Here is a 17,266-nt window from a genome sequence, read left to right as displayed (position 1 = left end):
GGGGCTGAAACGTGGAGGCTAACCAAGAGAGTTCTACTTAAGTTGAGGACAACCCAGAGGGCTATGGAACGAAAAATGGTAGGGGTAACATTAAGAGATAGAAAGCGTGCAGAGTGGGTCAGAGAAATAACTCAAGTTACCGACATTCTAGTGGAAATTAAGAAGAAGAAATGGACATGGGCAGGACATGTAGTGCGAAGAGAGGATAACCGATGGTCACTAAGAGTAACAAATTGGATTCCAAGGGAAGGAAAGCGTAGCAGGGGGCGGCAGAAAGTTAGGTGGGCGGATGAGATTAAGAAGTTCGCAGGGGTCAAGTGGATGCAGCTAGCACAGGACCGGGTTAAGTGGAGAAATATGGGAGAGGCCTTCGCCCTGCAGTGGGTATAATCAGGCTGATGATGATGATGATGATGAAAAAAAAAGTCTGTCAAGCCTGTAAAAAAAATAAAATAAAAAACGTCTGTCAAAGCCTGCCAATAAAAAAGGCAAAGCGGCAAAGGCCGAGCGTAGATCTCAGACCAAAAAATAAACCGAAGTATTCACACCATTTCTCGAAGCTGACGTCACCAGCAGCGACTGTTGCCAGATGCGAAAACATTTTTCAGCCATTTTTCACAGCCGCCCTTTTTATCCAGCCCGCAAAACAAGTTACACTATGCTGTTAACGTCGAGGTCGGTTGGGAAAGTTGTTTAAAAGACTTTACATGAAAAACTGAGCATGTTACATAGTTCAGCACGCAGTTTTCGGGCCAAAAGTTCATCTTAATCTCGTCCCCATATGCCACTTGCGCTGCTCTGAGTGGAGGAGATATTCTCGAGGAGAACTTATCGGAGGAAACGCCGAGGGGCGTTCATGAATCCGAATCGGCCCTGGAGTGGAGTAGCGGCTGTATTCTCCGCTCCAACGAGTGGAGGTGGAGCGTCGAGTCGAGGCGCGTTTGTGAATACGGGCGTTAGCATTGTTCACTTCAAACGACATTTGCAGCTATCCCATAAAGGAAAGGTCAAGAGTGCAACAAAAAGACACTCACAGCACAAATAGACACAAATAGACCTTTATGTGGCTATGCACCAACTGCAGCTATCACGTTTCCAATGATTTTGTGGCAGTGGATGACGCCAGCCCCAAGCACGGCTTGATAAATCGAACCAGGCTTGTGCAATCAAGCTATTACGGGCAATCTGCCAAGTTCACTCCCTGCCACCGCAGGATCTATCAAAAGTATAGTGAAAAGAGAAACACAGGGTGACGTTATCACTGTGTAGCATCTTGGCACGCTGCCAACAAATGAGCTGTGGATGTGAGGGCTAAAACGAAGGGATGCTCCTCCAACGCTTTTTTTTTTTTTTTCTTTCAAATTCTTGGGGGCAAAAGTAGGGGGTGGGTTTAATATGTGAGTGGGTTGATTACGTAACAAATACAGTATCATTTTTCATGATCGCAAGTGGCTTCTCAAGCCGATTTCTCTATATCGAATTATCGATATATCGAACTATTTCGCTATCCCTTTAGAGTTCGATATATCTGGGTTCGACTGTATTCACATCCATTGTGGCTCATTCATAGTAGCCTGAGCCTGTGTGCTTGGGCATGCCGCTGTAACCGCTAATATATTGTAAATGTTGTGGGCTGCAGGAAGGCCAAATTTGGTGCTCATATGAGGGAAAAGTTCTTCCACTGCAGCGTGGCCGGGCATCTTTAGTGCTCCTTCTCACTTGCAGGAGGAACATCTTCTCTACATCAACCCCGGGAGGAACCAGTGTGAGCAGAGGTTCCTCTGGGTGACACACATGGCCTGCCCTGTGAGCCACTTGGATGCCCGCGACTCGTGCGCACTCACTACCAGCCAGGGCACAACTTACAGCCTTTCTGCTCTGCACTTGCCTGGCAGCTTCTACACAATTGTTAGTGCAGCAGGCCTCACTTATGAGGTGAGATTCGCTTTCTTTTCTTCTCAAACTGTCTGTTCAGTGCTTATCCAATACAAGACCGCGATGAGAGCATCGCATAGTGGGAAGGCTGCATGACAGGCGTAGTGTGTTGCCACCATAATTGGCTTTTAAGCTTGGTGTTCCGTTTGCTTTGTCAGATGGCCTTAGCTGTAATGATAGCTCACACTTAGTTGAGTGTGTCAGTTGAAACATGCATGTTTGGAAAATTTCAACATGTTTGTTTGGGGCTTTGTATCAAATCCTTGCATTATTTAGTTGGCTCAAGCAGACTGTGTGCAGGAAGGTTGTGGGCTTTGCACCTGCACTGTCAATGGTCTGGTTGCCGTTTCTTGCATGTTTCTGCTTTGGTTTTGTGCAGCTCATCAGTGCTGGAGGCAGATAGAGCCTCATGACAGTAAACAGAAAAGCAGTCATTATTGCCTAATACAGCAAAAGCTCGCTAATTTGATACTGAAGGGACCGTGTAAAAATGGTCGAATTATCCAAATAGGAAAATATTGAATGAACAACAGAAACATAATTTGCCCTAGATTGTAATCGTCACAAGAGAGGAGAGTTGTGCTTGTTGTTTTACGGTCATGTTGGGAACAGTGCTGAGACAGGACAGCCTGTATTGTGTTGGCCTGTGTTGTGTTTCACTCCGTCCTGTGTTAGTGCTTTTCCCAACATGGTTGTAATAGTCTGTTTATTGGGCAAGTTTGCGAGGCGACAATAGCTCTTTTTTTCTCAAAAGAATTTTTCAAGACATTCATCACCAAATTAATTATATGATTTGTTAGCCCACCCCTCATGTAATGCCCCTAGTGGGTATTTGAGGTACCAATAAATAAATAGTAGCCAGAGGCTCTGTGGCACGTGCACCATGGGGCAACTTGTCAAGCATGGGTAGGGCTTCTGTGGTTTTTTTTTACCAAGCTGGGGCAGCCGTTCAGACTCATCATCGATGGACACGTAGTTGGTGAGCTTTACGAAGCAGCTGTCATCTTCAGTGGTTGTTGTTGCAGCTGGCAGTTCCTCTCCAGAGCAGTTTGGCGATACAAAGCCACTGTGCCAGAAGCAGTTGATGTCAGTTGCAGGTGCGTTCGTCCATTCAAATGCCAGAATGTTCAAAGCGCTGAGAAGCGTAAGGTTGTACTTCTTCGCAGCTTCCATACACGGAAGCATGCGCTACAGTACATGCTTTCTGTACTTGCACTTTAGGTACTTCGTTATGCCCTGGTTCATGGACCGAAAGGCTGTGGCGGCATTCGGGGAGAGGATCACAACCTTTATCTATTCCAGGCTCGACATCTTGCAGTGAGCACTGCAGTTGTCATCAGTCTTAACGACCTTTCATTTCTCACCTCCAAAACGCCAGTCCAGCTGATGCAGCCAGGATTGGAAAATGCTGGATGTTCAAGACTTCCTTTTGGCTTTGTAATCAACAGGAAGGTTGAAGCATCTCTTTCTGAGCCTTGCCAATCCCGGCTTCTTAGCCTTGCCAATCACTAGGAGCGGCAAACACTCCATTCCTGTCATGTTTGCAGCAAATAGCACAGTAATCCTTTCCTTATTCCTTTTATCTGCTTTGCAGGGGTCACCTTTGAAGGTGATCGTCTTATCTGGGAGGACTTTAAAGAACAGTGCTGTTTCGTCAGTGTTGGATACATTCCACTCCAGGGTACACCAGGGATACAGGGTACACCACTCCTCGATCACTGCTTCATTCATGGAGGCTCTTTCATTGCGCACATTCTTAAAAGCCAGATTGTGATGGTTTCTAAAACGAGCAGGCCAACCTTTGGAAGCTTTAAATTCGTTAATGTTCATTTTCATGGAGAACCCTTCTGTTTGGGCGCAAATTAGTGGCCCACTCACAGGGAGTTAGGCGTCACGTGTATTTGTGATTCATTGCAGTACAGCTTTTTCGGATTCCAAGTGGGCCACCGTCCACAGTCATTTTCTTTTGGCACTTTATGCTTCACCGTTAAACACCTCCATGATGCTCTTTTCATTTTTCATATACGTGTCTAAAGTCGTTCTTCTCACTTTTAATTTGTCCATCACGTCACGGCATGAAACACCTTCCTTCAGCGCCTTCAATATTTACGCTTTCTTGGCCAGGTCCTTTGCATGGCTGTACTTCGGCTTTATTGCAAGTCTCTTCATTGCAGCAGCAAAAAACATGTGGTGATGAAGCACGCCAAATCAAGACTTACCGACGGTAGGTCTTTTATGATGTCAGGTGGCTGCACAAAAGAGACTAATGGCGCATTTCATTGGCAGAACAGGAACAGGAACAGGAAGCATCGAGCAGTGAGGAGCAGAGCAGCAGCACAGCGAGAGTGGAACTGCTCACTTTCCCTTTTAAACACTCTGCGGAGGCATGGGGGCAAAGGTTCATTGCGTGACCAGATCGTTTACCTTCTTGGCATCTTGTGCGGTGAATGCACTTGCAATGTGCACCCGGTGCAGCACGGAGAATAAATGCATTTGACATTCCCTGTCACAACCTGAAGGGGGTGACTCTTTGCCACCATCATTTCACACTAACTCAGTGACAGAGGCTGCACATTCGATGCCTAGTCGCTGGTGTCTTCACTGGTTTCAGTGGCGAAGGTTTGAAAAATCTAAAATGAACCGTCCCCCGCCCTCTGTTTTTGCAGTGATATCTCGACGAGTGTGGCACAGAAAATAACAATATATTTGGCAACTAAACATGAAACTTGGCAAACAGCTTCAGCGAAGGCAATTACAGTTCGCTTAAACCATCTACAAACGTGTTCTGTCTTCCGTCACGGCTCTCAAACAGTTGACACGGAACCATGCAATGCATGCCAGCGATGCCCATGAAACCTGCCTAGTGCAGCCGATGCCTGGCCCTTTGTGACAAGATGCTGGTAGGGTTATCAGTGTCACTTGGGGCAGATTTACAGCGTTCTGTGCCGCCGTCTGTCATGTAGTGTTGGAACACAGCAACGCATGAAGCTGACGCCGTGGATGCCATGCCACTTCTGAATTCCGAAAACTCTGGCTCGACAGAGTGAGAGAGTGTGCTTGGCGGTCTTGAATACGCACTCTTCCTTGCAAAAAAAGGGAGTGCTTAGGTTGACTTCCAAACTTTCTTTTTTTTTTTTTTTCCAGAATTTTTTTTCTTTTTTTAGAAAATAAGGGGGTGATTAGATTCGTGAAAGTAGTTTCTATGTTCTCGTCAATTTTTTGCACAATAAAAGTTTTATATGTGAAGTATAGAAGATGTTGCTTTGGTAAAACGCTTTCGTTCTTGGGCTTTGAAAAAATATTTGAAGGGTTTTAAAGTCCTTGAAATTCCTCGAATTTTGTTGTATCTGAAAATTGGCACGAACCTTGATAGTGCAGTGCTCAGTTTAAAATTATCCTCTCTCTGAAAGGCTGATATATTCAGTCTTATGTAACACGTGGGCGCATAATCACACTTCTGACAAAATCAGCACATTTTCTGGTCCATTGAAGTTCACCTCAGAGGGATCCTAATTGTATAGCTCGTTGTTCCGCTGACAAACGTGACAGCGTGCAGTTTCATCTTTAAGTTGGTTTTCTTTCTCTTGCAGTTGAATGTGTGTGGACCAGTGCATGGAGGACACTGTGCCAGCATGAGTAACACCAGCGTGTGTGTCGTGAAGGGGGGTGTGGGTAAGCAGCTGGCAAGGACCAATGGCATGTCGTTGTCATCAGAAGACCCTGGCTCTCTGCGGCTCACCTATGTTGGCAACTACACCAACCACTCAGGTGAGGAGAGCTGCAGGCTGGCTGCTGCTCCAATTTCCACATTCACAATGCATAACTGCGCATTAATGAGGATACATTATTCCAGCTTATTCTCTAGTCTCATCATTGGCTCAGCCTCACAATCCACCTTTCCTACAAAGTGTGATGACCTCACGCCTGCTGCCATCTGCTGCTTGCACCTTTCGCTGGCAGAAATTCTGCATGCATACTAAAACCTGCTGGGTTGCTTTCAACCTGTGCAGCGTGAGACGGGGTTGAGGAAAGAAGGCACTTGGGCACAGAACAGATCTGGGCAAGAGGTGGATTGCCCTTTGTTACATTTTTTTGTGCACTTTGGCATCCAAATATGTATAGTCGCAGACTGATTTTTCAGACCCTCAAAGGGCTGAAAAAGTGCCCGGAAAACCGGGCAGTCCGAAAAACGAATTCACTCTGAAAGCATCACTTTAATTTACTGAGTGGCTTGAAAAACTGATCAGTCTGTTCTTCAATCCCCTCAGTCTCACAGCCAGTCTCCTCTCTGCATGGTGGCGACCGTGGGGAAACTCACAACAGTCAGAGCGGTGTGATGTTCAAACAAAGAGGCGCAGGACATTGGCAAGCCAGCTCGGGCACAACTTTGCTGTTCCCATATGACTTTATGTCACGCCTTTTTTTTTTCTTTTTTTTTTCTTTTTTTTTCTCTCTTGTGTAAACAAACTAAAGTTGTGGTGGTGGCTCTGCTGGAGCGGTGGACGTCTCCTGCTGCGTGCGTTGGTTTAAAAAAACAAAAGGGACGCTGTCTCGTGAGCCGCAGCAATTGTCTGAAGTTAAAGCACGTTTCGCGCAAAGATTTGCATATTTTATGCCACAATCACTTTCCATGGCTGCTGTCGTTCGGCCATGTTCACACAAAGCTTTCTTGAAGGTCGTGTTTAGTTGGCACATGTGGTGTATTGCAAAATGAGTTAAAACAAGTCTGTTCTCAGTTGGCAATCGGTGGCATTTGGGGCACTGGACAGGCGCGCAATCTTTTTTTCCCTCTGTGCTCGCGCATCACAGTCTGCAAGTGGATGAATGCCGCCACGACTCCGCTTGCAGCCACCGTGGCGAGCCACGATGCTGGCTGGCTCGCTTGCTGCTAAATGCAAGCCATGATGTACATGATAGAAGTACGCTTGCCCATCCTCTTTGCGGTCGACGGAACTGTGGATCATGGGCACAGGCCACCCATAGCTAGCGGTGCCTGCTATTGAGAGTACAGTGGGCATACATGCAGCGGTGATTTGAGGCTGCAGAAAAACAAAATGGCAGTGATGTTGTGGCAGTTCTTCATAGCTTTTGACCTGCGATGGAGAGGAGAAAAGTTTCAAATGTCCGAAATTTTGGTTGGTGTTTTACGTTGACTCTATGGAACATGTGTTGGTGCCATGGCAGAGTTCAGATAATCGGGCAGGTCTGGAAAATCTGGAATCCAAAAAAAAACAATCAACGACTGTATCAATAATGGCCAGTTTTATAGGTTGCGTGCCCAGCCATAGCTCAGTTCTTTTAGATTCTAGCTAAAGCTTAGCTTCTACACAAGTTAAGTTTGTTCTCTAGTTGACGGTGCTTTGTTTCTCACTTAAGGGGGGACATGGGTCTTAAAATTGGTTTTATTGTTTATTACCGAATTTTATGAAACCTCGCAGAATAGTACAGCTTTTTCTACTGATTTCAAATATGCAAAAATTTCTCTTCTAGGGCAATTAGTTCTAATGGTACAGTAAAATCTTGTTAATTTTGACTCCCGTTAATTTGGAAAATCGGATAATTCAACCTTCGCGCCTGGTCCCCAGAATTATGTATAGGAGTCTATGGGACGAAACTCTCGTTAATTCGGACGGATTTGACCGCACAACGGATAATTCGGACAACTTCGGGCAGCTACCGAGGCTCGAAAACGAAAATAAGACGAATGCGGCGCAATAGCGATACCCAAAAGCAGCATCGCCATGGACATCGATTAATCAACTTGGCTCGACTTGTGGCTGGATGGGCGCTTTTTCTTGTTTTTTCACGAGCCGACGTTACTGGCGGTGCCATTTTGTCGTTTTGCTGCTGTCGGTGCCCCGCCAGGGGTGGCGCAGTGGTAAGACGCCCGACTACTGTGCCGGAGTTCCCGGGTTCGAACCCGACCACGACGGCTGCGTTTCGATGGAGGCGAAATGAAGTGGCGTCTGTGTGCTATGCGATGTCAGCGCACGTTAAAGATCCCCAGGTGGTCGAAATTACTCCGTAGCCCTCCACTACGGCTCCCCTTTCTCTCTTTCCACTTTCACTCCCACCTTCCTCCCTTCCCTTACGGCGCGGTTCAGGTGTCCGCAGAGCAAGTGTGACAGATACTGCGCCTTTCCCTTCCTGTGAACCAACCAACCAATCGTCGGTGTGCTACGCTGTTGTATTGAAGATTGCTCGCTTTAGTGCGGCTCATTGCTTCTCTGTTGTGCGCTGGTATCACCGCACTCGCCCCCGATGGCAACACCGGCGAAACGGCCGATGAGCTACGAGGCCAAGGACTTGGCTACCAAAGTGGAAATTTTGCGGGCCCTTAAGAACGGGTTCTCCCGACAAGAAGCAATGAAAAAATATGACTTTAAAAGGAGTACTTTAAGCACATATCTAAAAAATGAAGAACAGATTCTTCAGGCGTTTGAAAGCGAGAAGTTCCAAGCGTCAAGAAAGCGTCTGCGAACAGCAGCTCATCCGGAGTTGGAAGAAGCCTTGCTTCGGTGGGTGGTCAACTCGCGTGATGCAAACCTCCCATTGAGTGGACCCCTCATCATGGCGCAGGCCGAGAGGTTTGCACTGATGATGCATATCGATGGACTCAAAGCGTCAGAAGGGTGGTGTGCGCGCTTTAGAGATAGACATTTTCAAGACTGTGTGCGGCGAAAGAGGTGCCGTCAACGAAGATGTTGCCAACAACTGGAAGAACGCTCAGCGGCTGGAACATATCGCAGCATATGATCCAAATGACATTTTTAATGCTGATGAAACAGCACTTTTCTTTAAGGCATTGCCTGACAAGACTGACAATGAAAGGAGATCCCTGCATCGGAGGAAAAAGGAGTAAAGAACGAGGCACCGTTCTTTTAGCCGCAAACATGACAGGGACAGAGCGCTTGCCACTTGTCGTCATTGGAAAGGCTCAAAAGCCACGGTGCTTTAAGAACATGCCTGCTCTTCCGGTGGAGTACCGGGCTAATAAAAAGGCCTGGATGACATCGGAAATTTTTCCCGGCTGGATACAAAAGTTAGACCGACAGTTTTCCGCGAAGAACCGCAAGGTGTTAATTGTCCTTGACAACTGTAGTGCACATAACAGTGCCACCGGACTGAACAACATTGAAGTTGTTTTTTTGCCGCCCAACACTACATCGGCCCTCCAACCGATGGACCAAGGTATAATTCAGTATGTGAAGACTAAATACCGCAGGCACGTGCTGGAATGCATGCTACTGTGCAATGAAGTCGGTAAGCAGTACGACGTGGATCTTCTGAGCGCGATCAACATTCTTGCCTACGTTTGGAAGAACACACCTGCGCACGTCATCGCTAACTGTTTTCAACACAGTGGCTTCGTTTTGCCTGAGCCCTGCAATGACACAGTAGCAGAAGTGTCGCCAGACGACAATGCAGATGACTGCCCGGATTTCGGAGGTGTGCTGCCGGATGCGGTGACACTCGCCGATTACATCAGCATTGATGACGGCGTTGCTACAGCCGGCTCTCTAACTGAGGAAGAAATTGTCCGGTATGTACTGCACGGCAAAGATTCGGAGGAGGAAGAGGGGCTACGAGAGGAGCAACCTCGGCCCCCTCGCACTGTGAAGGAAGCAGCAGAGGCCCTCGTTGTGTTAGAGGAATTTTGTTGGGGCACTGCAGATGGCATGCGTGCTGCTGAGCACCTGGAAGGGCTGATGAAAATAGTATCCGCGCGGGTTTCTGCGGGAAAGCAGACAAGCATCCGTGATTACTTTAAGTAATAAAGGTATGTTGAGATAAAATCGTGCATGTTTTTTTTTTTTGTTTGTTCTCTCGATAATTCGGACATTCGGTTAATTCGCACATATCTTACGGTCCCTAGAAGTCCGAATTAATGAGCTTTTACTTATTAGAGAATTATTGCTACTGTCTGCTCAAACAATAGGGAAAAAAATGCTCATCAGAAATTAATTTCTAATATAGAGATAGATACTATAAAGTGTAAGGAATGCAATGTTGGAAGCACATTTTTATTTTCTCTTCTTGGAAGTGTATGACAAGGTATCCTAGCCTTGACAAGGCTCATAAAGAAATAGTGTTGGCTTGTTCTTCTTGCTTTTCTGATTTTGTTTGCTTTTCCTGGCTTGCAAGGGCAGTTTTGAATAAAAGTAGTGTCTCTGTAATAACAATGTGTTAACTGGTTGGTGCAGGACAATTTGTTTATCCTTGATGTTCTTTTAACATTAACTCCCACCTTTTTTCTTCCTATTGCTCAGGGTTGGCTTCTGTTTTCAGCTGCATAGTTGAGTTCTGATGGGATAAACCAATTATGTACTCTTTAGGGTGTTGTGCAACCTGGAAAACATGGAACTGCCTGGGAGTCATTGGGTACCTAGAAAAACGTTTTAATTATTAGGGATGCCATTAAAGTTGTGGCCAAGTTGGGGAAAGGGACTGTCTGAAATTAATACAAGGGTCTGGCATGAATTTTGGCCATACCATGAATGCCCAGCACATGGTCCATTCTCATTGGCATGACATCTTTCAGTTGTGCATGAGACATCCTGCCAGTTTCAGCTGTCATGTTGTTGTCGTCCATAAAGTGAGCACTGTGTAAACTTGTTAGTTCAGTACTGTTTGGCATGCTCTTTATTATTTTTAGGCTAGTGCAGATAATCAACGTAGTTATGCTCAAAAATATTGTTTGTAGAATAAGCCGTAATGTACAGAATTTTTACACTTTTGGAGTTTCATGTAGGGTTCCACTTTGACCTGTGGGCATCAAAATTTATCTGGAAAGCCTGCTCTCAGGCCATGGCTTCAAAGCGATCTAAATGGTTTTAGGTTTCAAAGGACGTTATAGGACATTCTTCATTATCATCGGCAGTCATGTTTTCCCGCCTCTTCACTAGCCGGGGAACTTTTGACTGAAATAGTCACAAACATAGAGGAGTCAGGGACATCAGAAAAAGTAGCTTGCTAGGCACCTGCTCTCATTTTAAAGACTTAAATGCTCTGCTGTGCATAATTAATATAGGTGTGTCATGAGTATGCATTCCTGTTGTATTCCACTGCCAATGTATCGCGATATCTGAATCACCACAACTTTTTAATCTTCGTAGACAATTCATATTTTAATCTACAGATCTAAACGTGACCTATAATGATTTGTAGTTGCATTATTCTTATACTTTGTTAATTGGCTTCCTCTGAACAACACAGCGAATCTTGTTTCACTTAACCAAGCATCAGGGCTTGCCATTTTAAGGAGGAAATCGGGATCACATGACTTGCATGGCACACATACTTTGTGGGAGAAAAGAAAAAGGCAGTGACTTGAGGAGAGCACACTGTTGTACGAGTTAGTTGGGCATTACTAAGGAAGGAACTACATGCAACAAGCATGAAATAAGTAGGCGCATGCTTGCAGCTGATTTTATTCGAGAATGTGCTAATTTCATGCCCTCATATTTGATCAATCACGGTTTATGATTTAAGCAAAGTTCAAAAAGCATGCTTTGTTTTCGATACAAGTACAGTAAAAGTTTGTTTATTCGAACTTCATGGGACTGAGAAAAAAGTTGGAATTATCGAATGGCTTCAAAAAAAAAAACTGACAAGAACTATTTGTTTTACAGTAAATTTACCGTATTTGCTGGAGTAAAGAACCAAATTTGCATGATGAACCCACTACACATTTTACACTGAGAATATTGTTATGTATATGCCACTGAAGAGGACGACGAAGCAGAAGAAACTGTTGGGTCTTGTCTGAACTCTTGCTGTGTTCAGCTGTGCTGTGAACACTCGCTCATCACCTGCTGTGGTTTCCTGTGCTAGCCTTCTGCTCCGTATCATCTTGGTGAAGGTGAATCAAGGTCCCCGTACGCACCGGTTAGCCTATTTACGCTGCCAAAAGCTGGATTTGCGCAGCGGCCGCCACCTACCTGGGATCCCAACGATGTCACAAACAGCCACGATGACCTCCGAAGCAGCCCCTACCATCAAGGGAACATTGCCTCAGCCAGTTGTACTCACGAAAATTCGGCACCCTCTCATCTTTAATGGCGACGACCACCCAGATGTTGACGACTGGCTAGATGAGTATGAGCGCTGCAGCCGCAACAACCACTGGGACGCAACCATCATGCTCGCTGATATCATCTTCTATTTGGCGGGAACAGCTCGAACATGGTTCCAAAACCACGAACAAGAGCTTGTTACCTGCAAGCATAAGCTTCAGGACTTGTTCGGGAAGCCTATTGGGCGGGTTTTGCTGCAAAAACGAAACTTTCTTCTCGAGTTCAATCCCCACAGAGTCCTACCTCGCCTATATTCAGGACGTTCTTGCGTTGTGTCGCAAGGTCAGCCGCTCTATGCCGGAAAGTGACAAGTTAGGGCATATCCTCAGGGGTATCGTGGATGATGCATTCAACATCCTATTCTGCATGGATTGCTCTACTGTCGACTCGGCGCTTCAAGTCTGCCGAAAATTTGAGCAAGCAAAACAAAGACGTCTCGTACATCGCTTTGACCGTCTTCCGAACATGGCGGCTACATCATCCTGCGATGACCTGGCCCCTTTGCACCAGCCCTCCCATCCTACGACCGTGACTCAGATCGTCCGGAGAGAACTTGAGGCCCTAACTCCCGCACCACTCCAGTCTCCGCTCCCCGATACCGTGGCCATGATAGAAGCCGTTGTCTGCCAGGAACGTCGGCCTCTCCTCAAGCCCCGTGTCGTCCCAGCCACCATCGCACCCTGTTCCTTTAGTGGCTGCTGCAACCACCAGCCTAGCCTCCCCCCGTCGCTACATTGGTCGCAATCCTGCAGAGTGCCGCACCTCACACGACAGGCCAATCTGTTTTATTTGCTGCCGCGCCTGCCTCACTTCGCGTTATTGCTGTAGCCGTGCCTTCCCCATCCCTCGCTCCTATTACAACGCTGACCGTCGGTATTATGGACCTCGACGCTTTGTTGCCCAACCCGGCCCGCCTATGATGGACTTAGACACTTTCCTCCTCAACCGGATGAGCCTCGCATCGAAACCGACCCAACTGCTCATCGCTCCAGTTGATCTCCATCTCCCCGCGATCGTCGATCCCAATCATCGGTTCCTCGTCGCTGCTCCTCCCCATCATACACCAGCATCTACCCGGGAAACTAGTGAATGCAGCACCCGGGAGTGACGCTGCATTACCGACCCGGACTACCAACTCTGTACTGACCACCGCACCTAGACGTAACATCATTGATATTCTAGTGGATGGAGTCCCAATTTCTGCACTTATTGACACTGGCACCCACATTTTTGTTCTCAGTTCATCGCTCTGCTGATGCCTCAAGAAAGTCCTCACACCCGCTACCTCATCTACCATCCGTGTTGCGAATGGCAACACAGCTGCTGTTATTGGTATGTGTACTGCACGAATTGGCATTGCCGGCCGCAACATCCCTATGTTATTTACAGTCCTCACCAGTTACCCTCAAGATGTTATATTAGGCCTCGACTTTTTAACTGCACACTCTGCTCTTCTTGACTGTTCTTCTGGACTGCTTCATCTAGACCTGCCGCTCTGTCCTGACGAACAAGCTCATGAAACTTCAACGCTCCGTCTTTGCTCCCCTGCATTTACTCGTCTGCCACCTGAAGCCGCTGTGTATGTGCTCATGTCACCTTTTCCCTCCCTTCCTGATGGCGACTACGTTGTTTCCCCCTTAAGGGGGGATGCGGGGATCAGATCACGAAAATCGCGGAAAAAATCGATTTTTGAAAAGTGCGCTTTTCGGAATCTACAACATTATTTCTATGTTGTCCTGAAATATTTCACCAAAAAACAAACTCTAAGTAGTCTAAATAAATATATTTATCGGTGCCGGCGTCGAGATATTCTTCCCGAACCGCGAAAAAGCTGCCAAGTTCACGGCATGACTGCTTGACTTTCCCGCCACGGAGCGCCGCCATTTTGGCATCGTTGGAAAGCCCGACTCTTCAGCTCTTTGTCCCAACCCCTCCCTCCCTTCTCCGCCAGCTAGCAAGCGCACAAAAAAGGAATATCCGCAGGACGGCAGCACGAAGCAGCCAATGAATACCGCGCCCCGATTGGCTCTGCGCCGCGACGTGTTGCTAGGCGCCTCCTCATTGGCTGATGCCGCGGCAATAATGGCAGCCAGCGCAAGGAGCGTCTGCTTTGTCCGCCGCTGGAAAGCAATTCTTTTTCTTGCGTTTCGAGTCTTCGACCACGTGCAATGGATCAGCGAACGTTCGAAAAGAAGTTCCGGACAAAGCATGCTTACGGGAAGCGAAAACGCAAGCCTGTTACAGCAAGGAAGAAGCGGCGATCATCAACAGGTGGTTCTACCGAGCCGAGCGTCCGTTCGGAATCGGCGGAGTACGCGCCCAACGTGCTACGCGATCTCTCTCCCAATGTGCTGTGCGATCTCATGCCGAGTCGGGCACCAGCCAGCGATTGTGAGAACAACGAACAACGTGCTGCGCTGTCGATGCACGTGTGCAATGTTACTTCACAAGCGACGATCGACATGCCAGCGAGCGTCGCCGCACACGTGCGTCTCGCCGTGCACGGACGTGCCACTGCAAGTTCGTCGGGTGAGGCACCAGCCAGCGAAGGTGAGACGGGCCACGATTTCTCGCCGTTGAGCCGTGGGCGCAACGTTAATTCGCCAGTGAGGATCGACACGCCAGTGAATGTCACCGTATGCGAGCCTCCCGGCACAAGCTCATCGAGCGAAGTGGTCTTGCAACAGTCATCACCGCCTGACTGCACAGTGGAGACACGCTTCCGCGATGTGTTTTTCAACTCTAAAATGTGTCCACAGCCGACAACCGCGAGTGAAGGCAATCCTATGCCATCGACGAGTTACGGTGTTCGCGGGCGCGCGCGCGCTTTCGCGGACGCGCCGGCGGCCGAGCCATCGACGAGTTACGGCGATCGCGGGTGCACGCTCGCTTCCACGGACTCGCCGGTGGCCGATCATCGCAGTGACGAATATTCATCCAGTGAACGTCGCACTATTCAAGCTCACCTCAGAACACGATTTGTGTCCGCGGAAACGGCAAAGGTGCAAGCATCGAGTGTTTGCGAATCGCTTCGCGCGGTTTCAGCTACGGAGCGCAAGTTTGCGCTGACTGACTCAAGAGAAGATGCCATTTCCGCACCTCCAGAAGAGGAATTTATGCTTGTGCAAGTAGCAGCCTTGAACTCGCTGATTAGTTCCATGCTTTGCCCAATTTGTCATCAGCCTGGCCTAACAGTGCATCGGGAAACTAAATTAGGGCTAGCTGTGAAGATGGTACTTTCGTGTATTTCCTGTGGTGCCCTCCAATCTGAATGGTCTTCACAAAGGCAGAGTGGTTCTAGAGCCTTTGATATCAACATCAGATCAATTCAAGCGATAAAGAGCATTGGTAAGGGACCAACTGCTCTCAATGACTTCTGGGCCACCATGAATGTTTCACATAGAGGATTACACCACAAAACATATGAGGAGCATCTAAAAAAAACTTTCAAGCCTGCTGCAGAAGCAGCTGCAAACAACATCTTTGCAGACGCTGTAGAGGCAGTGAGAAAGGTGTACACAGAAATGGAAACTATCTTTTCGAAGAATATTACAGTCGTGTACGATGGTACGTGGCTGACACGTGGCCACAGTTCTCACACTGGCGTAGGCTGTGTAATTGAGTTTCATACAGGGCTTGTGTTAGACTGTGTGGTTCTCTCGAACTTCTGCCTTGGGTGCAGCAGACAGCCAGCTGAAAGTGACCCCACTTATGCTGAGTGGAAGCAACAGCACCAGTGCCAGAAAAACACTGATGTGAATTCTGGACGAATGGAGGTGGAGGCTGCACTGCAGCTGTTCAGGCGCTCTTTGAGCAAGAATGATCTCCGGTACACAAACATAGTCTGTGATGGGGACAGCCGCATGTTCCGCACTCTGTGTGACGAAGAAGTTTATGGTTTTGTGCAGCTCTCTAAAGAGGACTGCATAAATCACGTGAAAAAACGGATGGGTGCTGCACTTCGCTCCCTGGTCAGCAAGGCTAAAAAAGGAGAGCCACTAGGTGGAAAGGGGGGCCTGACACAGCAGCTGATGAAAAAATTGACTGACTACTATGGCCTCGCTCTGCGGAACCACTCAGAAGTTGAAGAAATGCAAAGGGCAGTAATGTCGACCTATTATCATGTGACGTCGACGGATGGTGAGCCCCATCATGAGCTGTGTCCCCCTGGCCCCCTCAGCTGGTGCAAACATCAATCAGCAGAGGCAGAAGGGCAACCACCACCCCCTCACAAGTACAAGTTATCACCGAAGGTCGCTGAAGCACTTCTGCCAGTGTACCAGCGCCTCTCAGACCCTCAGTTGCTGGCCCGGTGCAGGGGAGGCAAAACTCAAAATGCGGCTGAGAGCCTCCATTCAGTGATTTGGTCACTATTACATACCTGCCAACACAGCAAGATCAAAAATCAGGAGATTTTATTCAGAACATGAAGGGGGGGGGGGGGGGGGGGGGCAGCGTTAACTTTTCATGTAGTGCCAGAAGAGTCCTTTCGCAGGGCTTTTGCGGTGGCAGATTTAGCGAGCTTCAAAAATTCATCAGAATAGTTTTGTTCAAAGCATGGCTGAGACTGCTTGTGGCCCTTCACCAACAGCAATTGTTCGAGCGTTGTGTTGCACATCGATGAACGGAATTCAGTTCTTGTTTTCCTCACTGTGCTAAAAATCCTCTCGCACTGTGCATTGCTGTGTGGTATTACAAGAAAATCAAGTACCACCTTTGCAACTCGGCCAAACAGGAGTTTTCCATCACTGTTTTGCATTTTACCGACTTTTGTCCACTGGACATCACACCTTTCTTCCTTCAGAATATGCTCCGGAAGATTGTACGCCTGCAGCAGAGCAAACTCAGCTTCCAGGGAATCCAACGCATCTTCAGCAGTCTCACTGCAGTCGTGAGGCAGCAGCTGGGGGAAGCTTTGAACAAAAAAACGAAGACTTGAGAAAGATGCTTCAGAAATAAGATTCAGGTTGGCAACTTCAGCATGCTTCGCAGCTTGGTTCTCAAAAGGAAATTTGTGCCTGATGTAGTCGCACGCAGTGCTGAAATAACTGCGCACAGAAGCAAAAAATTCTGTCTTATCATTTAAATTAAGTTTCTCGACCAACGCTGTGGTGCGACTTCCGATGACCAGGTCATTGTCTCCTTTCTGGCAGCTAATATCTTGATGTAGAACATCAAGCGGAGAAGCAGCAGCCTTTACAGCTGTCGGCAGCACAAACCTTGCCAAAAGCTCTGTGAGGAGCTGCAGTAAAACA

General features: G+C 47.6%; 2 protein-coding genes across 2 annotated transcripts in view; both read left to right on the top strand.

Moving 5' to 3' along the window:
• Lerp (lysosomal enzyme receptor protein) overlaps nucleotides 1-17,266 on the top strand; it is a 164,809-nt gene that overhangs the window by 55,635 nt on the left and 91,908 nt on the right. Inside the window, exons 16-17 of the mRNA XM_084605664.1 lie at nucleotides 1,726-1,935; nucleotides 5,526-5,703. Of these exons, the coding sequence (XP_084461790.1) occupies nucleotides 1,726-1,935; nucleotides 5,526-5,703 (388 nt within the window). The remainder of the gene's footprint in view (nucleotides 1-1,725; nucleotides 1,936-5,525; nucleotides 5,704-17,266) is intronic.
• On the top strand, nucleotides 13,682-16,441 carry LOC146207171 (uncharacterized). Its single transcript, XM_084587583.1, has one exon. It carries the CDS (start codon nucleotides 14,180-14,182, stop codon nucleotides 16,439-16,441), a length of 2,262 nt encoding a protein of 753 aa, XP_084443709.1. The 5' UTR covers nucleotides 13,682-14,179.

This window comes from Amblyomma maculatum, chromosome 1 (genome assembly GCF_055883805.1).
Source record: "Amblyomma maculatum isolate TAMU_Amacu chromosome 1, ASM5588380v1, whole genome shotgun sequence".
NCBI classification, from domain to species: Eukaryota; Metazoa; Arthropoda; class Arachnida; order Ixodida; family Ixodidae; genus Amblyomma; species Amblyomma maculatum.
Note: the sequence above shows the minus strand (reverse complement) of the source record. Positions and strands in the feature narration are given on the sequence as shown.

What these genes read in the sequence shown, in the direction of transcription:
- LOC146207171 (XM_084587583.1), top strand. Translation starts at nt 14,180, where the DNA reads ATGGATCAGCGAACGTTCGAAAAGAAGTTCCGGACAAAGCATGCTTAC.